Here is a 22887-nt window from a genome sequence, read left to right as displayed (position 1 = left end):
GCATCTTGTACAACTGAAAGAAATTAAAGGGAAAGTTTTCAGGTTATCAACAAATAACTGAACTAATTATGAAGTTTGTACGACTAGAGGAAATCATTATGAATTTCTGGTGAATTAATAATTTCAACAACACTAACGAAACAATTTATAATTATATTATTTCCTTTTGTTATATAATCTTATTGATAGTAATTTCCTGTCAAAAAGTTCACAATAGACTGAAACTAAGCTGTCATTATTAAACCAATATTACATTTCCTCAATACTGCCATCTACAGTAACTTTTATGTACTACTTAAGAGTTTTCATCTGTTCTAGAGTACATAATAAAGATATAAATAACAGAGATATTGCCCTTCTTTTTTTTAAAAAAGATACATTGCTCTAGCCATATATTGTATGCAGAAATCAAATAAAAAGTAATTAATTTCATATTTATTTCTTGTAATAAAAACCTACTATAATGTAGTACATATTGACAAAAGGTAATTTGCACATTTCATGTATCTATCACATTAAAAGTTACAAATTTAAAATGTTTCTGATTGTATCTTGCTTGATATTGTTCATGCACCTCACTACATAACACTTAGGTGCATTGAAACGTCACAATTGTCTTTTATTCACAATTTTAAAAAAAGTTACTCCTTAATATTTCTACAAAGTTCACATGAGCTACACAATAACAATTAAAATCTTTGGTGTTGTTTATGCATTGTGAATGCTTTAAATGTGGTTAGTATTGTGGGGTCTCAAGTATGCTACCCTCAGGATGGGCCAACTTGTCAGATGTGTATGGCATATGTTCTTCAGGTGGAAGCGTCCTGCGATCCTTCTCTGTGATTTGGATATTGTCACCTTCTGCTCTCACACTATCACCCTGAAAGATTTCAGAAGGTGATGGGGTGCTGCTTTCGGTCATACTATATATTGTTGCTAAGCTGGCAACACTGCTTCTGAACCTTTTTCTGTTTGCTTCAAAATCCTTCCAGAAATTGGCAACATCTGCAGAGATGCTCTCAGATTCCTCGTCAGTGTGGGTTCGATCAAAGCTATCGTGTGAGGGTATTCCACTATGGTAGGGCATTGGTGGTAGATCGTCGTAAGTTTCTACCAAAGCTGATGACGGGTAGTCCTCAGTAGCGACACCGTAGTCAGGGAGCGCAGTTGTTCTTTGAAAGTCATCGAATTCGTTGCTGATCATTGTCAGAGGATCGGGAGATTGAGTGACGAATAAGTTTTCAATGTCGCTTTGTGCAGAGTCTTCTGACACTGTCGCTGATGAAGGGAGCTCTCCCATGGTCAACAGGTAGCGTTCTTTCAGGCCAGCAGGAAGGCCAATGGCTTGTTTGGTGCGGTTGATTTGGAAAATTCCATCGTGGTCGCTTACCTCACTTGACTCTTCGTTGGGGCTCGTGAGCAGATCTCCTGAAAGTGTCCCATAGTCGTCAACGTCACTTCCGTAGTTCGGGAACTGGTCATCAGACTCCGTGCCTGCTTCGTAAGGTACATAAGCGTCATGGTAGTCCACGGCGACTGTTGCGTGTGAAGATCTGTCCTCCTCTTCATCTTCACTTAGCGGGAAGACTACTGAAACAGATCTCACAGCGTTCAATGGGATATCTTCATCGTCTTCAGCTTCGTCATCTTCCTCGGCTTCTTCTTCATCCTCATCATCTTCGTACTGAAACGGTTCTGGATCGTACGTGGTGCTGACGTCATCTAACAGTTGCTGCTGACTACCTGCTTCAACATCTAAACTTCCAGCGGGCGTTTCTTCAAACCTCATTGTCACGTCATCAGTAAGACTAGTTTCGAGAGGTTCTGATTCTCCTGCAGTCGAATCTGTTGGATCCTCGGAGTGATCTGAGAAATAAACATTTTCGGTCGTTGATGGTAAATATTCGTCTTCGGATCCCTTATCATAATCAAGCTCGCCCTCCTGCGCAACTGGAACCATTTCATTATCCACGGAAACAGTGGTTGAATCGTCCGAAAAGTAGTTATCGGGGGTTAGTGCAAAGTTTAGCAAGCTACCCAGATCTGACCCTGTACCCGTCGCGTCCAAGGTATCCATTTCGGACACCGTCAAGTACTCGTCCGACTCACCGCTCTTATACACATCTTGATACTTTGGACTTTCTGTTGCGAAATTCCCTTCTGTTCTGCCGATCCCTGTAGTACTTTCTTTCCCATCTTCGTAGTTATCCGACGACACGATGTAGTCATTTGCAGATGTTTGACGTTCAGCAATCCCTAATACATTTTCTTCTCCAGTTCTGGATGCCTCAGTATTTGTATCTTCCTGTTGACCACGTGACAGGATGGGCTCATCTGTGTTGAGAGGAAAATCTGTAAAGATGTTTTCTTCTGGTCTGAGAGAACTATCACCTGCTTCTTTCTCTTGGGATTTCGTGGCCTCAAAACCAGGCATCTCCGTCCCTAACAGTGGCGACTCCTGGACAGACATTTCCTCAAGCGCAAAACTGTCTAAATCGACCACACCTTCCCTCGGTTTATCTTCAAACTGAACTTGGGTCGATATCTCGAATTCGCTGAAGGCTGTTTCGTTCTCCAAGCTTCCAGTGGAATTCTCTTCGTGTTCATCCACTGATCTCTCGTTATCTATTTCTCTGGGAACAATTGATTGTTGATGGTTTGAATGGGTTGCGTTGTTAACCGGGAAAACTCCATTGTCTTTGCTGTAGATCACCTTTGTTGGGTTGATTGTTGCTTCATTTCTTTCGAAGGTCAGTGTTTCAGTAGGTGAGTTTGTAGGCGTTAAACCTTGTGAAGAACTTACAATAGATAATGGTGCGGTAGGAATTTTCAATGTATCGCCAAACAAGGGAATCTTTGCTTCACTGCCTTGAACAGCATTGGATGCAGAGTGAGGGTAAGGGGTGTCAATGTACAAACTAGAAGTATAAGGACGCATATATGTAGGAACGTACAGTTCGTAAGGGAGGTATAGTTGCCTATGCTGCCTTGCCCCTTGATGAAGATGATTAATGACAACGTCTATTCCTTGCGGAAGCCTACCAGCCGCAGATAATTGGCTGGAACTGGAGTCTTCTTTCTTCAGTTCATGCAAGTGAGCTTGCTTGTAATCTTCAATCATACGAAGGGCTCCCCGAATGTTCCTTTCAAATGGGTCCATCGGAAGGGCTTCCCTCTTGGACTTTGAGCTGTGCTGGATGGCAGCGATGGATTCATCTCCGAGGTCTGGAGAGATCTTGGCATGTTCCTGTCCAGATTCCTCAGGGATCAGTTTCAGGAAGGTGAACCAGGACAATTCCTTATTCACAACTGGAGCATCTACAAATAAACAAAAGAATGCCGTTATGTCAATGACCAAGGAGCACTATTATCAACATTCCAAATAGCAGATAAAAATAAGTGGAAAAGTTAATTATGAGAGCATGTCATACATTCTTCATTCGAATGTCACAATTCGACAACAGATGGCAGAGCAAGAATTATCCTTGTTTCACGTACTATATCTACGTCTGGCAACAAGTCTAATTTATATTAATACATCCATTACTATTCACATGTAGGTTAAGTACGATATCACACTGTTAGCTGTTATTTCTATTACATAAACTAATAAATATGTATCTAATTATTATATTTCAACGATGTTTATATAACTTATTTCTATTAGGTTAAAAGTGTGTCTGCATGGAACATTATAAAACAACATTCGTATAGTGTTATTATTATGGTATTTCGTACAAGATTTTCTTTACTATATTCACCATTGATTTTTACATAAATAACAAAAAGATGTGTACATTTCATGTGTCATCTTTTTGTTTTTAAATTTAATATTCAAATTTCAAATTATTACCACAACGTGCCTCCACTAACAACTTCCGATAATACATATTAATTTCATGACATCATGTGTCAGTTTACAATGACAGAAATTTACAATAATAATACGTTCAGAAGACTATTAGTTAGTTTCTCATGATACTGAAAAGTAAAATGTTGCTTCTTTAATGATGCTTATATTATTATTTTTTAAATTGCCTCTGCAGCTTAGACTCATTACTGAAACAAGTTGATAATTGAATTTTCACAAATTTCTGTCTGATAATATCGAAGCAGTAACAAGTGAAGAGCGAATTGTATTTGTGGTTGTGTGCATGAGGGATGACACGCAACATGTACCATTGAAGAGTTATTCTAATGCAAACTTATGTGTTTCTTGCAACTCGCAGTGCTATGTGTCGTTAGGAAGTGGCTGTTAAAGAGGGGGCTGCTCGTTATGGAGCAAAACTGAAAGAAGATCCGTTTAAAAGGCAACGGTCATGAAAAAAAGACAGTGAAAAGTATGTACAGTCACCAGCAATAAAAGTGGGACACCTGGATCCTGAAATACTGGTTTCCCTGAAAGGCGTTATGCGTGTTGCCTAACTCTACGGCGATAGAAGAGCTTCCTTTTATAAGACTGCTATTGAAGTCAGATCATGGCCGTTAAGTTGGGCAGCACACTTAATTTATTGCAGTGAAATCAGTATTGCCGGTGACTATACACTCCTGTTCAGAAAAAGTGGCACATACTTCAACTGTCCGACATTATAAAATGTGCCACTTTATGTGAACAAAACTGTACAAAATATACCCAGTTATAGTCGAAAAACATTGAAGTTCAGTGCATGAAGTCGGTTGGTAATAAATTCTTTTGGTCCTCTAAGACAGAAATTTTCTGGTGTGATAGAAATGAAGAAGTGGCTTTCAATACCTGAACCTCAGCATGTCAGCAGCATAAGGAGGTGTCATGATGAAGTTGATCCCAGTTTGTGGAAGTGCCCTTTTGAGGATTACTATCATGTTAGACCACCTCCTTGGCGAGTTGATAGCACAGCGCGCTACAACCCCATGGGTCCCGGGCTCGAATTCAGACCTCGGCACCAGTGTTTTTGTGCGTGTCAATTTATCAATTTCATTATATCATCACTCATCCTCATCGCCGCGTATAGCCAATATCAAGAATATCAAAAAAAATATCTAAAGCTGCTTATTTTCAAACATTTTTTTAATTATTTTTGACTATTTTGGACAGTTTGTGTAAAATTATAACGCGCCATGTGATTATATGTGCTCTCTGTCTGTTCTTTCTTCAGGATTGACATGTGTAGTGTCAGTGGCGGCGATTGGGTCCCAAAACCGGGGGGAGGTGTCAAAACTAAGGGGGGCCAAATACAGTATATTCCTCTTTGAACATTTAGCATAGTGCGGGGGCAAAGGTGGCGAAAAGTGGAAGGGGTAACTGGGCCCCTCATCCACTAATTGCTGCCACTGTGGCAGGGGTCCCACGTTCGAATCTCAGTCTGGGAATGGGTTTCCTTTGTGAGTGTCCCATCAATCTCATCAGATTCATCCTCATATCCGCGATTAGCCAATGTGGCAGAGAAGCAAAAGAAATCAAATCAATATTACAATAAAAAATATATAGTACAAATACAATGAATGATTAACACCACTATCCCTCTATCGCACTAGTGCCTTATTTAGGAATTAATTTATTATTAAAAACAAATTAGAAGAAAAAGCAAATTGACCTCATCAAGGGATCACGAGTTCGACACCCGGTGGAGGCACACGCTGATTCGGAATCTACTTTAAACTGTAAACACAGTCTCGATTAGCCTATCTGTGAATAAAGTGGGCAAATTCCAAGCGACAGGAACGAATAATAACATTTACCACAATAATCGTTTGAAATTTAGTCAAATGAATGAAAAAATAAACAATTAATTAAATTCTTTGTACATCCCCCAAAAGATAACTAAAACATAATATGATCTACCTGAGATTTGAACCCGAAATTTTCAGACAACATATACATATCCATAGAAACTCCACATATTTTAAGTCGAATAAGATAAAGTGAAATTATGCCTTAAGCGTCGTCAGCCACCTCACATTCCTCAGTAACCTACCTTTTGTTTGTTGATTGTTTATTATAAAAGATGGAATAGACCTCTATGTTGGCAATTCAGAACTAAATTATGCTCAACCCACCTACAAGCTCACGGACTGTACATTATCATAAAAAGTACACTACCCAGCATTAGTAGTAACCCCACGCCGCATAAAAACGTTATATAATTACATTGTTAAATATCTAGTATATGTTATTCTATGCACGTCAAATTATATACGACAGTGTTCAGAATATCCAGGTGTCTTCAATTCTTCTAAAAGTTGAGTAAATATATTTTTATCTCCTACCAACGAATGTGACACATTAGATAGAATAATTCCAAGATATCTCTTTTGTTCAAGATTCTTGGTTTTAAGTCCACTTTATGCACAGAAAGGCTAATGGTACTGGACCTACAGTTTAAAGTGAGATCCGATCCAACGGGTATCGAACCCGGGAACCCTTGATTACAAGGCGACGACGTTACCACTATGCCATCGGGGAGGCGGTCTAAGGCTTGATTCACATCTACGCTCAAGCAACACTTAGGTCACTCTCCCCTAACGCTCCGCTCAAGGTCAGAGGTCCACACTAGCGGTGAAGCTTCGCTCCCGTCAAGGTACGATAAACGTGAGTCTGGTGTTGGTTTCTTCACAGAGTACACAGATTTTTCTGTATAAAAAGCCTGCGGATTGTGCTAAGTACATTGTTTAAGAGATTTTCAACGACGGACTTGTCTGTTACAGCACTGGCATTAATTTGAAGCAAATAAAGAAAGAATTGCGAAAACGGAGATTGATTGATATGGTTGATTTGCTTCGATTTTCTGCCAGTTTTGACTAATTGCGAGCATGAGGATGCGTTGTGACATGACGAAATGGATGAAGGGACATCACAAAGAACATCCATGCCCAGGCCGGGATTCGAATTCGGAGCACCTGGCGTCGTAGCGCGTTGTGCTAACCACTCGACCACGGATTGATTGATTTAGTTTTTTTACTTCGCTTTTTGTTCCACTTTTGGCTAATTTGCGAATATTAGGATAGTGACATCATCATGAAATTTGATGAATAGACACAAACACTCATGCCCAGGCCACAACACTCGTACCCGGGACCACACGGCCACGGAGGTCTGCTATTAAAATACGAGTATAATACTGTTTATTGATTGATTTAGTTTATTTTACTTCGCGTTTTGCGCCTCTTGGCTAATTTGCGAAGATGGGGATGATTGATGAAATTGATGAATGGACATTCACAAATAACCAAGCCCGAGCGGGATTCGAACCAGAGACCTTTGATGTCGCAGCACAATGTGCTAACCACTCTGCCACAGGGTCCGGCGACCGTCGGTTTGAATCCCATTCAGGAATCCATTTAATCGTTATCACCATCGTTACTATTTATCCAAAGATGCATAAAAGCAACGTACAATAAACTTAAAGGAGCAGAAACATGTAGGCATAGCAAAATAAATAACATAAAAATGTGGATATGAAATTCGAAATTAATATAAACTGTATTAATGTAGTCAGATGACCTTGAAATTTCCCTGCAATTGTGGTATTTTTAATACAAATTCCCTTTTCCCTTTTGGCTAAAATTTCGGTCCGAATTTCCCTGCAAAAGGGAAATTTCCCTTCGTGTGGCATCACCGTTCAAAAAGAGTTTGTCATGCTTCACGTATTGCAGTTAGGCACAGAAATGCCTGACAATGCTTTGACCTCGGCCTGAAATAGAATTCCCCGCGGGGATCTCGGAAGGGAAGTTTCGTAGGAACGGGAAAATTTTCAGGGAGAAACACCTGTTGTATGGGGCATAGGGGTCCGAGAGGGATTTTTAGGCATTGTTAGGGAAATTTCAGTCATGCAGCGTCATTAATTTCCTTTTCCTTCTGTGGTGTACTTCGCAGCATCCCAAAGACAGCAGTGAATGCATTACTTTGCTTCTGAAAGACTTTATGCTTCAGATAGAACTGTATTATTTTGTAATCACTGAATTGCAAAATAACATGGGAGCGGAAGGATTCCTTGATTAAGCGGAATGGAAGCGAGAGGCTGTTTCACGACCACTTTATGCACATAAAGGCTAATCGGGACTGGGCCTACAGTTTGTTGAATCCGAAACACTGTGGTTCCTCCACCGGATTTCTATCCCGGGACCGCTTGATTACAAGGCGGCGACACAACCACTATGCCGTCGGGAAGGCCCGAGAACAAAATGAAAGCGAGTGTAAGAAACCGGCAACTTTCTGTCGTCTAAGGCTCAGAGAAGCTTAAAAGGAAAAAAGACAAGGAGTACATCGCACTTCGAACTGTGGAAGCCTTTGTTAAAGCAATCATTCATTAAAGTGAATGAAAAAAACTGCTATCTTTGTATTTAGAAGTTGTTATTTTTTATAGGAAGTGTGGTGAGTGAATACTGTGAACACTGAAAGCACCACCTGTGCGTGGAAATTCATCAATGTTATTGTAAACTGAAAAGTGAATTTATGAAAACAATTTTTGAAAATTTTATTCTGTGAGAGTGAAAGGTTTGAAATTTGATTGTGTTTTCATATTTATTGACCGATAAGATGAAATAGTTTTCCAACTGCAAGAAATTTGGTCATTTCTCACAAAAATGTTTGTCATTGAAACTAAAATTTGCCTTAATTGTCCATAACTAAAGCAATGTGAAAATCTTATGCATGGACGAAACCGTAAAAACGCATGTAAAAATAACACCGAATTTTGCTTTAAACCGCGAAAAACAACACCGAATTGCAGTAAAACAATAACCCCGAAATTTAGGGAAAAATAATACGAAAATTTATATATAATATAAATTGTAATTTGTAATAAATTATAATTGTATTTTGGTTGTCTCGGTCAGTTTATTTCTTAAATTTCTTTTACTCGGGTTCATGAAATCCCATATTTTGACCGATGTTTTACAAACAGAATTGAGAGGAAAATATTTTGGGATTTTTTTGCGAAATGCCCCGATCAATCAATTTTATCTATACTCGCCTTTCTGTGTGTTTCAATAGGTCTTTGACTTCAGCTCGCTCATTGTCTATCCACAAAACTGGGTTACGTATGCTCTGCAAGGGGGCTGAAGACTGCTACTGAATCCAGTGTTGCCACAATCTGAGGGCAGAATTTCCCTTTCCAAGGGGCAAAATTTCCCTTTTTGGACCAATTTTTCCCTTCACCTAAACAAATATAATAATAATAATAATAATAGCAGTGCTAGTAGTAGTAGTTGCAGAAGCAGCAGTAGTAGTAGTAATATTTCCGTTGGTCCATGCTCGTATGAATAAAAAATTAAACAAAATTTTCACATACATGTCAGCTTCATCGCTTCATCGCTTTCTGGTCAGATGCCCCAGATTTGAATACTGGTCAGGAATCCACTAAATCGTTAATTCTCATCATTACAATTATCCGAATATACAGAAAATCATTCAACGATATTGGACCGCACGCGAGGGGAAGATGTCTGAGCATTACTTGAGCATAGGTTTACTGGGGGAAGCGTGACAACATTTTTCCTTAGATTTCGGCCTGCATATGGGGCCGGTGACCACCCACCATCGTGAGAGGCAAATGCTGTGGGGGAAGTTATGGGACATGGGGGTTTCGGCTAGAATGATTAATACGCTAATGAATATGTACAGAGGGGTCAAATTTTGTGTCAAATGTGGGCAGGGGGTGGTGTCTGGGCATCACGAGAGCACGGTAGGCGTCAAGCAGGGATGCATACTTTCACCTTTACTTTTCATTCTTTTTATTAATGACGTTGCTAGCTTCGTGGGAGAAGAAGGAGCTGAAACACCGTAGATAGTCGGGACACCGATACCAATGCTTCTCTATGCGGATGATCTCGTTTTAATATCAAACGAAGTACAGGGGTTACAGCGGGGATTGAACAGACTTAAACAATATTGCACAACATGGAAGTTGAAGGTAAATACACGAAAAACTAAAATAATGGCGTTCAAGAAAGGTTATGTTTTCGCAGCAAAGGAGCGGTGGACCTATGGGGATTCCGAGCTTGAAAGGGTCAAACGTTTCACCTATCTAGGCATCACGCTGAGTATGGCAGGGGAGTGGACAAAGCACATCGAAGGCAGAAACGGAAAAGCTTGTTATGGGCTGGGCAAGGTAGAGCGACTGCAACGGAAAGTCCCTACAGTCAGTGTGAGATTGCTGGACCAAATTTATGAAGCAACGGTGAAAGCAACCCTATTTTACGGCGCGGAACTATGGGGGAGGGTAGGGGGGCGAGTAGCAAATCAGATACAAGCGCGGTTTTTAAAACAAATACTGGGAACCAGCACGAGTGCAAGCACGTGTGGCGTCCTGAGGGATATGGGAAAACATAGGGAGGATGTCGAAGCGAGGATGAGATGTTTCAAGTACTGGATGAAGTTGGAACAAGGGGCCGGAGACTCACTGAAAGAACAGTGTCTGCGAGTTCAGATTGGGGAAGGGTTCGCACGCCACTGGGCAAGTGGAATTAAGGACGACTTGTACAGAATGGGTCTGGGGGAACTGTGGGAAGAGGTGAGGGGCGGGAGGTGCGAAACTGGGATGTTGCAAATCATAAGGGAGAGGTTGGTGGACGGTAGCAGGCAAGACATCATGGCAGAATGTAGGGAGAAGGTAACGCTCGTCGCCGCACAACCGCCAGGGGTGTGGGTGGAATGGGGGAGAAAACGATATATTGATACGTGTACGTACCAGCAAAGACGTGGATTCGCCTGGTTCCTGCTAGGGGGGTGGAGGCAACACAAACTCAAGGGGCCGGACGGTCGTGCCATCTGCACGTTATGCGGCGGAGAGGAGACGAGGGCTCACATCCTACACGAGTGTGTTTGGTCGGCACCCTTCAGACAACGCAAATGGGGGGACAGGGCAAAGGACAGCATCGAGCAGACCATCCAGGCTATATGTAGGGAGGAGAGGAGTGGTATAACGAATGTAAATATCAAAGCCCTGGGCTCCTATTTGCATGCAGTTTGGAGGGAGCGCAGGAAAATGCTGCAAGGAGTCAGTGAAAGTGAAGGGTACGGAACAGCAGGGGCTCAAGCATAGGTGAAGAGTGTAATGTAGTGTTGTGAAAATGAACAATCTCAAATGCAAGAAGAGGACCACATTGCTATTTATATATGTACATAGTATGTAATTATTTTCCAAATGTTTGTTTATAAATGTTTCTGAATGTATGATAAATGGGGTGCATGTTTAAGGTCGGGGTGTTTATGTAACAATATTGTAAGATACGCACAGCCGAAGGGCTCGTATCAATATCAATAAATATCATATCATATCGAAATAGGGGAGCTCCGAATGAGTAGCGTAATCCAGTCATGGAAAATCTGATCGTTCTGATCACACGTCACCCCATTAAATGATCTCCCACGTCTGGTGGGAGTGAGACCGGCAGCCGGTAGGTAGACTGTGGCCCTCACAGGCTGTTGAGCCACGGAGAGGGAGTTTCACAATAAGAACTATTATGTTGTCATGAAACGTTTGTAGGTAAAACTATCAAAGACGGGAAATGTCTAACTCGTTTATTCTGTAATTGTTGACATTCGTACTTACCTATTCTGCATTGCGAAAGATTGTTTAACAAGGGATTTCGCTTTTTTTTAAAAACAAAATTAGTATTTATTGTCGACATATCGAGTAATTATTGTTCGTTCTTTTCTCGCTTCCTGAACACGCAAAATGGCGGGCAAATCTTGACTAGCGTTGTGTTTCAAACGACAAAGCAGTGTTTCAACCTTCTTAACAGAAAAATTCCCGCATAGCCCCGAAAACCATTCCCGCATAGCCCAAAAACCATTCATGCATAGCCCCAAAAACCATTCGGGATAGTATAACCATCCACGAATAGCCCCAAAAACCATTCCCGCATAGCCCCAAAAACCATTCTGGATCGTATAACCATCCACGAATAGCCCCAAAAACCATTCGCGATAGCCCCACGCACCATCACGGTAAGGTTAGGTTAGGTAATATAGTGAAAAAAAACGTGTGTTTGGAAACACTTACCGGGGATTACGTCATCAGATGCTCGCAACATATGGTTCAAGTACATGGATGGAAATGCAAGCAATAGCTTTCGTGCATCGGACGGACATTATTATAGAAAAATACACGATTTAGCGGCCAAATACATTGAAAAACGCGAGAAAACACTTCTACAACCTTCCGAAATTACACAGAAACTCATTTCGGTAAGTACTTTCTCCTGTAAATTTGAAGAAATCCGTTTCCCGACTTTGATAGTTTTACCCATTCGTAGCTGACCACATCCTAAATAATTATATTCACGTGGTTACGTGGTTCTAATATAATAAACTTATTCGCAAATTACTTAGCAAATTCGCCGAAATATGTACGTATGTATTTTTCTAATGAGGGAAAACTATTGTACCGACACATTTCATACAGAAAAGATTACTGTCAATTTTGAGATGACATTTAAGCATCTTTTCCTCCGTGTTGGACACAAAATTGTTCTTATCTTTATTTAGCATGCTGTACTCCCCCTATTGGTTCTCAACAAACTTACCATTCAGTAAGATCCAAAATTTTAGACAAACAAATATGTTTTTCGTAAAAATTTTCAGTAAAAAATGCAGGCTCAACCAGGACTCGAACCCGGGTCTCTGGCATACCGTGTCATTGCTCTAACCACTGAGCTGTCGAGCAGGCCTGGCCTCGCCTGATTTTTCGCTATCGCTGTTTTACCTGCGTGGAATCGTGTCTGACACAACGGGATCTGTGTACACACACACACACACACACACACACACACACACACACACACGAGATGTACTAAGTGCCTAATCCTCAATAATTAACATCTCTACGCTGGGAGGAGCCAGGCAACGTCGAAGTCTACTGTGTTTCAAAGACAACAGATCCCGTTGCGGTAGCACTGGCAGACGAGATTCCACGCAGGTAAGACAGCGATAGCGAAAAATCAGGCAAGACCAGACCGGCTCAGTAGCTCAGTGGTTAGAGCAATGGCACGGTATGCCACAGACCCGGGATCGAGTCCTGGTCGAGCCTGCATTTTTCGCTGAAAATTTCTACGTAGTACATCTCCTATGTTTGCCTAATCTTCAATAAATATGTTTTTCTAATTCAATCCCTCTGAAATGGGAAATCATATAGTGTTTATTTTAATTACAGTGACAGAAGTTGTAAATTTCGGTGGCAATGATTTCGTAATACTGACTATATGGCACTTATTTTTCCATATTAAGAACACTCTTCCGTTCATATTTGACTAATTTTAGTGCGTATTCTTACACTTCACAGTCATGGACCCGCATTAGACGAAAGCATTTTCCTTAACATTTATGACGAAAAAAAGCTAACGTGTAAAGTGAGAAATGTTATGGCATTCCAGATGCCATGGCATTTTTCATGGCATTTCTCAAGGATACAACCGGCTCTATTTCCGTAGCATAACCAACCAGAAGCTACCTCTAGGTCACGAGTGCAGTTGTAATGGCGGCCGCGTGAGATGTAAACAACGTATCACTTCACATTTTTAAAAGCCGATAACTATTCAACCGAGAGGAATAACGCTTCGTATTAAATGGTTCTAGCTAGAGCAGAATGGCGCTGCTTAAATACATACTTTACAACGTGTACTGTACACGTATGGAAGAATATTTGAGCATTTTGAATTGTAAACATCGTGCACACAGCATTGACGGTGTAACTCGACGTGCCTATCGTGTTGTAAGTATTGTACATTGTAATTGAAACAGCTAACCGAAATGTTCCATAAAATGCTTTCGTGTAAAGTGCCCTCTGTTTATAAGATTTTGGGAAGCATTTACGTAGCCGGCTTTATTGTTTTGAGCTACTTTTCAAGTCCACTTTATGCACACTAAGTCTAATCGGGACTGGACCTACAGTTTAAAGTGGAATCCGAACGACTATGTGCCTCCACCTGGTATCGAACCCCGAGCCTCGATTACAAGGCGGCGGGGTTACATCTACACCATCAGAGAGACCCTATTCTAATTTTAGAACTAGACATGACGTAAAGATAGACATCCGGTATGGGGACGATGGAGAAATTTAATCTTAAATCACTGCATGGCGGTAATCACCCAATTCGTTTATTTACACAGTATATTTCTTCAAGGTGCAATTCGGCGAACATTATTCGATTGTTTTTAAGTAGAATTTTCTATTCATGCAATTATTCCTAAATTTTTCTTAGTGAAAGTGAAATATTTTAAAATTAATTTTGTAAAACGTTAAACGATTCCAATCTACACCAATCCTTTCATTATCTCTGCAAGTTTCATCCAATTCACTCTATCTTTGACCATATAGGCCTAACTTTTTTTAAAAAATAACTATTTTCAGCGGAGGGAAAATTTCCTCCCTTCAAAATATTCGGCGAAATGGGAATTCCCAGTTCACTGAAAATGTTACTTACTTTATGTGGGAAATTGATAAATTCGACTCTAGGTCATTCGGCGAAACGGGAAGACACGATTACACGCAACTACTAAATACGTTGATTGCCTATTCATTTCTTACTTTTAGACGCAGAGTTCTAAGGTCATTGCTTACATTTAGACATCATTAGAATAGTAATTTTACGTTACTAAAAGCTATGCATAATAATAATCTACGTGATCGATGTTTGAGACTACATAATTATACATTTTTTTCTTTCTTTCGATGAAATACATCGCATGGCTCGTAAGCTTAACGCAGTTATGTTCCGGGTCTAGGTGGCGCCAACGTCAGCCGAGGATGAAAGTGAGTGATTGCATTTGCTCCCTTATCTATTGGACAAATGTCGTTACGATACCAGGAACTTTCTAGATTGTAGAATGTTCACCTGATTAAGATACTAACCTACAACTTGTGAATCCCAATTTAGATAAGTTCCTATCTTGTCTTATCTTGACGTACATAAATCTAGTCAGACTTCGCGCAACAAGATACTTTGAAAGTTTTCAGTGAGCCTCCCCGATGGTGTAGTGGTAATGCTGTCACCTTGTAATCAATTGATCCCGGGTTTGATGCCCGATAGAGGCACACAGTGCAGTCAAGCTTGGAGCCACTGGGAAAGATGGCCTTTATTTAGTTCTTTTTTTTTTATCCAGTAACAGGAAATTCTTTCGCGTCTGTGGCCGTGAGCGAAAATATCCGGTGCGTTTGTTCTTTCCTGTCTCCAAATTCGGAGGTTGAAAGTTGGGCCGTAAGGATCAAGAGACTTGCTGCAAAAGCAACCATTGGGAAAAATGACCCTTCTTTCGCGTTTTGCACTGCTATAACTGATCTCGCCAACTTTCAACTGTAAGTCCAGTCCTGATTGGTCTATCCGTGCATAAATGGAATTTAAAGACTCGAAATATGTTTAATGTGAAAAATACGCTACAAAATGTTAACTACCGGCCCCCGTAGCGGAGTGGTTAGCACATCGCGCCAGGTGTCCCGGGTTCGAATCCTGGCATGGGCATGGATGTTTGTAAGTCAATTTCATCATATCATCACTCATCCCCATATTCGCAAATTAGCCAAAAGGCGAAGTAAACAAAATGTTAAATAAAGCAAATGAGCATTTTTAATGCACAGTTAGAAGAATACATGCATTTATTAAATTGAAAAAGCACAACCAGCAAATAATAATAATCTGTAGTACAATTTATCAGTATTAAGTGTAATTTAATAGTTGAAACCGCAGTTTTCTCCATGTAGAGGTTGGGAACTACCAGCTGAGATCGCCAAGATAGAAAGTTACTCACAAACGTGTGACACGAAACGAAATATGCTTGCCAGAATGGATACATACTACAGTGTCTCAACCTTGTCAGTATGGAAGTAAATGGAGTACTTCAATCTCCCTCTAATACATGTGTTTTGCCAATAGCTCTGTCCTTCTCTACCACCGCTGCGTTGCGAGATGTTACAAAATTTACAAAATGTAAGTCAAAAATTTCGAACAGTGTTGAAAGTTATACTTTTAGGCAATGGAAGAAACTGAAGAAGATCAGAGAGGGAGAAAGGCAAAGGAAGGAACGAAAGGCAATACGCAAAGCAAGAAACTGAAGATAAAGAAAATGAGAGAGGGAAAGGCAAAGGAAGAAACGAAAGACAATGAAGAAAAGCAGTGTGGGAGAGAATGAGAAGGGAAGACAGAGAGAGAGAGCGAGAGAGAGTCAAAAGGAAGGAATGAATGAAAGACAAAGAAAAGGGGAAGTAAAAAGACAAAGAAAGAGAGAGCAGAGAGAGAGAGAGAGAGAGAGAGAGAGAGAGAAAGGATGACAAAGAAAAAGAACAGAGATAATGAAAGAAAAATGAACACAGAGAAAACAAAGAAAAGAGGCAGAGGGAGAGAAAGGAAGATAAAGAAAAACGATGCAGAGAGATAGAAACAAATACTAAAAAGAACAGAAGGAGAGAAAGAAATAGCAAAAAGAACAGAAAGAGAGAAAAAGAACACACTGAAAGAGAGAGAAAGACAAAGAAAATAGAGCAGAGAGAGAGGAAAGGGAAGATACTAAGAAGAAAGATAGAGAATGGCAGAAAAATAGAGGGAAAGAAAAAAGAGCAGAGAGGGAGAGAAAGGAATACAGAAAAATCGGAGAGAAGGAGAGAAAGACGGGAAAAAAGAAACAAATGAAGACAAAGAAAAAGCGGGAGAAAAGAAAGAAAAAAGCAGAGAGAGAGAGAGAATGGAGGACAAAGATAAAGAGACAAAAGAGGACAAAGATAAATAGAGAGAGAATGGAGGACCAAGATAAAGAGAGAAATGGAGGACAAAGATAAAGAGAGAAATGGAGGACAAAGATAAAGAGTGAGAAGGAGGACAAAGATAATGAGTGAGAGAAGAAGGAGGACAAAGAGAATGGAAGACAAAGATAAAGAGCGATAAGAAAGGGAAAATTAAGAAACGAAGACAAAGAAAAAGCGCGAGGGGAGAAAGAACATGAGAAACGAGGGAGCGAAGAGAGAGAATGAGAAAGGACGATAAAAAAAGCAAAATTGAAAAGGAAGTGTACAAAAGACAGCGAGAAACTGAAGTCAAACAAAAAAGAAGGAAATAGAGAAAAGAAAACAGTTTATACCTGTAGAGGAGGAAAGGTGAAATGAGAAGTGAAACGCTAAACCATGAGAATTATAAAGAAGCCATGGAGAAAATACCTTCATCAATTTCATATCACTCATCTTCATCGCTCCAGCTAGCCAAAATTTATTCGCGACATTTCACCCCCTCCTCCCAGAGGTCCATGTTCCTACATTATTATACTTTCACCTAGAAATTTATTGCAGAGGAAGCTTATCGCCGTTATTAAACGATATTCTACACTTAAAGAAAAAGTATTTTCAAGCCGATTTAAGTTCAAAGGAACTAGGGTAAAGGGGGTGCAGTGGCGCAATCACAGGGGGGGCAATGAGCATGGCCCTTCCAACATTGGACGGAAATAAATTCTAAGGGGGCAAGTGAGCAAACATTGAGGTAAAAGAAAGCAAGACTAGTAGAATTTAATAGTAGCAGGACAAAAGGATACTCAAAATGGTATTACTTTTCACGTCTTTCTTGCATTATTTGTTCCAGACGGCCAAGGGCACCTGCAGGGGGTCACAGAGGAGCAATTTCCCCCTCGATATAAAATTTTATACAAATTTTCTTGGTCGCTTCGCTCGCAATATATGCTTTTTTCTTACAGTCTTGTCAACTTCAGAGCCGTAGCCAGGGACCGGTGGTAGTTGGCCCTGGACGCCGAACGATCTAAACGAAAAAAAATGTAAAAAGGAATGCCATGGCGCCTCATGATATTTGTTGTGCCATATTCAATCAATATTGTTTTCGTTGCAAAAATTTGAATCTAATAATTATCATGCTCGCTTCGCTCGCAATTTTATTCTTTTCTGTAATGCATTGTAAATTACCAGAGAGAGAAGTTATAACTACTATGTACCTCAGACTCTTGCTGGTAAACAGTTTTATCTTAAATGCAAGAACACAATTGTTTGGAGGAGAGCGGCACATTTCAGAGATAATTGATTTATTTATTAGTTATGTGTGTGTGGGTATATATATATATATATATATACCTATCAATGCAGTGAAACTAGAAACAATGAAATAAAGTGAGGTTTTTCTTTCCTGACTGAATCTATATCAATGCTTCTGCCCCACCTAATCAGAGGGTCTGCGCACGCCTATGGATTACAGATGAAGCTGTAATATATTTTTTATGCAAATGTTTGCCCATGAAATGAATGAACCCTAAATAAAAGGTTCAATAATACTGTGTATGCTTTGGAAACACTAGACTCTGGAGAGTAGCGCAAGTTGCATACCCCTAAAGGAGTTTCTCCACTTCCTCACTCATAGGAGAATAGTATAAATGAATAAGCCTTCTCTGTGTGAGCTACATTCTACAACAGGTTAGTTCTTTATATTTTGCAGTACAGTTATTGTCTATATTTGTGAGAGCAAGAATGTGTTGGTTATCTTCCTCCCAAGAGCATATTTAGGAGGAGGGGGTCTGGGGGCCGAACCCCACCCAAGGTCTTACCAAGTACAAGAAACAAAATGAAAATATACTTGTTTAACATTTGTTGTACAGTCACGGACATTTCTGGCTTGTAACAACCTCATTTCTTTTCAATGCGATCATTACAACCCAGAAGTGTTCGTGACTGTACAAGGGATGGTTATTTATTTCGGCCGAACTTACTGGTAGGCAAGGCTTAGATTGGAATCATACGGTTTTGATTGATTGATTGAATTCGTGTTTTAAGTCCACCTTATGTACATAAAGGTTAACCGCGACTGGACCTACAGTTTAAAGTGGAATCCGAACCACTATGTGTCCCTACCAGGTATCTAACCCGGGACCCCTCGATTACAAGGCGACGACTGTGCCATCGGGGAGGCCCAAAAATCATGCGGTTTTGAATGACAGTGTCAAAGAAATGTTATACACACAATATGCCTAAAAAAATTAATCAGGAACTTTACTTTTCGTCAACTGGATCTAACATCCTTTTTTCTTTTTCAAAATTCAATAAATATTCAATTCCTTCATTTAGGCTACATTAATTTCCTTGCCATGATAGTTGGTTGGTTCTTTGTCGGTCTTAAGTACACGCAAACTAGACAATGAATACGTGTTCTCATGCAATCTCTTTGCCTACCTTGTAATAACAATACATTATTAATTAATTTACATATGAGCAAACAAATTATTAAAAGTACTAATTTAAACATTTATATTATTAATTCAAAGATGGCAACACTGACTTTTCACAACTGATATAATACCGATAGGCCCAACTAATGAATACTTAAAATAAATACTAACATGATAATATGACTTAGGCATTGCTCTAGGGAGTGTTAATCGCAAAATATAACTAATTGCATGTTAAAACGGAATTAAAATTGAAATTCTATCACACGATGCAGAACATACGTACGTTTATAATATGTATATTTCACAGAAAAGTCAATTTTGATGAAAGTATTATTGTTTCAAAATAAAGTTACCTTGTCCATGGTTATCAAACCGGTATCCCTCTGTAGTAGCGCGCTTCCACACTGACTGGCGCACAGAGGTATACAGGTATATACGTAGCTAGACTACTATAATTTTATTTAATTGAGGGAGGGCACACCTGGAGATATATACATAAGTATCACCCCGAAAAATGTTGGGGAAAGTGGAAACTGGGGAAGGCCGGTACTGTTATTTCCATTTTAACTAAGGGAGAGAGTGAAGTTATACGTATAAGCTAAGGAAGAAACTGAAGATAAAGAAAATGAGAGAGGGAAGGCAAAGGAAGAAACGAAAGACAAAGAAGAGCAGTGTGGGAGAGAAAGAGAAGGGAAGACAGAGAGGAGAGAGAGAGGGGCAAAGGACAAAAATAAAGACAAAAATAAAGAGCAGAGAGAGAGAGAAAGAGAGAGAGAAAGAAAGGATGACGTAGAAAAAGAACAGAGATAATGAAAAATAAACAGAAAGAAAGAAAATGAAGGCAGAGGGAGAGAAAGGAAGATAAAGAAAAAGGATGCAGAGAGATAAAAATAAATAGTAAAAAGAACAAAGAAACAGTAAAAAGAACAGAAAGAGAAAATAGAATGAAAAAGAACACAGAAAGACATGGAGCAGAGAGATAAAGGAAAGGGAAAAGACTAAGAAGAAAGATAAAGAATGGCAAAGAAAAGTAGAGAGAGAGAAAGAAGAAGAGAAAATAGCAGAGAGAGAGGGAGCAAGACAATGAAAAATAGCAAAAAGAGAGAGAAAGACAAAGAAAATGGCAAAGAGAGAAAGAAAAAAGAGCAGAGAGTGAGAGAAAGACGGGAAAAACAGAAATGAAGACAAAGAAAAAGTGGGAGAAAAGAATGAAAAGAGCAGAGAGAGAGAGAGAATGGAGGACAAAGATAAAGAGCGATAAGAAAGGAAAATGAAGAAACGAAAGACAAAGAAAAAGCGCGAGTGGAGAAAGAACATGAGAAACGAGGGAGCGAAGAAAGATAATGAGAAAGGACGATAAAAAAAGCAAAATTGAAAAGGAAGTGTACAAAAGACAGCGAGAAACTGAAGTCAAACAAAAAAGAAGGAAATAGAGAAAAGAAAACAGTTTATACCTGTAGAGGAGGAAAGGTGAAATGAGAAGTGAAACGCTAAACCATGAGAATTATAAAGAAGCTATGGAGAAAATACCTTCATCAATTTCATATCACTCATCTTCATCGCTCCAGCTAACCAAAATTGACAAAAAAAAAGCGACGTTAAATAACAAAAGTCAAATCAAACAAAACAAGTTATCGAACTTCAAGATGCACACGTTTGTTTCTTCAAAATCTAAACATAATTTCATATCCATTTGTAGTTCCTGCACAAGGTATAAAGTTCATTAGCTTTATACAGTTGGAATTTGCATGTTTCTTTTTGTTATCCCGTTTATGAAATTTTAAATTCCGTATTTATTCAAGACATTTCACCCCCTCCCTTCGGCAATCGACAAATATCTTTCCGCATTCAAAAATAATACTTGTTAAAAGCCATTCGAAAAGTCAAGTTAAAAACAACACACAGTAAATAACATGAATCGAACTTGCATGTAATTGTTGAGGTCTTACTTCGTCCACTGAACGAACTAAGACACATCGAAAGTACCACGTGATGCATTTTTAACTTTATATTTTGTCACTCTACGTTGTTTTTCTTCCGTTTCGGGCAATCGCGACGATGGCCATGAGTGATGAAATTGATGGAAGGGACTGGCAAGGACTCGAACCCGTAGCCGTCGGTGGCGAGTCCGTGTATACTCCATAACGCGCTCGGTCACGGAGGCAACGATTCATTTTAATGCATCAACAGAAAATTAATTGTTAAGATAAATCAAGAGAAATTCTGTACTTGAATCGAAATGCATCACCACACGACAAGTTTATTTCAAGCATTTTTTTAATGTTATTAATAGTCATTCATGTTTTTGATAATTTTCTTAGAGATAAAAAAGTTCTCAAACAAGTTAAAAATCACCAACAATTAATATATTTTATCAAATATATATATATATATACCTAGGTACTAACTTGGGTCCTAACTTGGAAGGTGTGACGGGGGTTTAAACATGAAACTTTTTCCGGATGAATTTAAATTCGGCCCAAGTTCCGTATTGTAATGAAACAATACGCAACTTGGACCGAATTCCAATCCTGCGAGAGGAAAAAAAGGTTCCGGTCCTGCACACACAAACCCAATAGAACCTGCTAGAATTGATGTTTTTTTTTTTAGACCTTTAGCAACTCTGCTTGAAGCACTGGTGTGTACACACACATTCTGTAAGCAAATTGAAAGAGTCATGATTTGATTTGATTTTGTGTTTTAAGTCCACTTTATGCACAGTAAGGCTAATCGGGACTGGACCTGCTGTTTAAAGCGGGATCCGAACCACAATGTGCCTCCACCGGTATCGAACCCGGACCCCTGGATTACAAGAGTCATGAATTAAAACTTCTACACGAAGGACGGACGCACCTATATATAAAGAAATATTAATTAAAATCTATGGTAACACTTTACTATACCGGAGACGGATTTCTTGAAATTTACAGGAGAAAGTACTTACGCAAATTATTTTCTGTAGCGTTGTTGATATTCGGGAATATAGTTTTGATCCATTTTAACGCGAATGCATGTGGTTTTCTACGAAAATCTATTTCCGACGCGCTATTGCTGCTGCCGCAATTTGCTTTCTGCACGAGAGCACAATACGCGCTATTGCTGCTGCTAACAGCAGATGTTGTCCGTATATGCTAAATTGAACGAAAGGAGTGCTAATGGAACCTAACCTAACAGGCCTAACCTAACCTAGTAGGCATACCTCGTCCCCGTGATGGTTCGTGGGGCTATCGTATGCAAGAAATAGACATTATTTTCGTTAGAAATCCATTACTTCATCTAAAGAAATGTAGCAGCATAGTACGTTAGCAATGTAAAAAATTGCGAAATAAATCATTGATATGTGTCTCCGGTATAGTAAAGTAGTACCAAATCTATTACTGTACTTAGATTCAAATCTCTTGTTACATACCTGGAACCTTGGGCTTCTGTTGAGGTATACAACCAATAAGGCTCGTAGATACGAAGAAGTAGAACACAGCTGAACGCAACATTACGCACCGCTCACAGAACACAAACTGACCCCACAATGCACTTACGAAGACCAGAACTAGAAACCATCTGATAAAGGAGTGTGCTTACTAATTCTTTAGCCTCCAGCTACTCCAGTTTCCTCCAAAACAGGGGTTCCAGTGGCTCGTGATATCTGCAACTGTCAGGTGAGTCATCATAAAGACGACATGTTCATGCTTGAGGTATGCAGCAAACTCCTTGGGAAGAACGTCATATCAAGGTTAATTGGGGGAGGGGTGGAGGTAGCCCAA

At 39.7% G+C, this 22887-nt stretch overlaps 1 protein-coding gene across 1 annotated transcript; it reads right to left on the bottom strand.

The window, feature by feature from the left end:
- Positions 1 to 394: 394 nt before the first annotated feature.
- Positions 395 to 22787, bottom strand: LOC145991230 (uncharacterized). Its single transcript, XM_083127190.1, has 2 exons — positions 22536 to 22787; positions 395 to 3318 (listed from the first exon to the last, which is right to left on the bottom strand). The coding sequence occupies exons 1-2, from the start codon at positions 22615 to 22617 to the stop codon at positions 737 to 739; spliced, it is 2664 nt and encodes an 887-aa protein (XP_082983316.1). The 5' UTR covers positions 22618 to 22787; the 3' UTR covers positions 395 to 736.
- Between the last annotated feature and the right edge of the window lie 100 nt (positions 22788 to 22887).

The sequence above is a fragment of the Lepisma saccharinum genome, chromosome 8, assembly GCF_977018435.1.
Source record: "Lepisma saccharinum chromosome 8, izLepSacc3.1, whole genome shotgun sequence".
In the NCBI taxonomy this organism is placed as follows: Eukaryota; Metazoa; Arthropoda; class Insecta; order Zygentoma; family Lepismatidae; genus Lepisma; species Lepisma saccharinum.
Note: the sequence above shows the minus strand (reverse complement) of the source record. Positions and strands in the feature narration are given on the sequence as shown.

What these genes read in the sequence shown, in the direction of transcription:
- LOC145991230 (XM_083127190.1), bottom strand. Translation starts at nt 22,617, where the DNA reads ATGTTGCGTTCAGCTGTGTTCTACTTCTTCGTATCTACGAGCCTTATT. An exon ending in ACAGAAGCCCAAGGTTCCAG is followed by an intron (nt 3,319 to 22,535) that starts GTATGTAACAAG and finishes GTTTATTTGTAG; the next exon opens with ATGCTCCAGTTGTGAATAAG.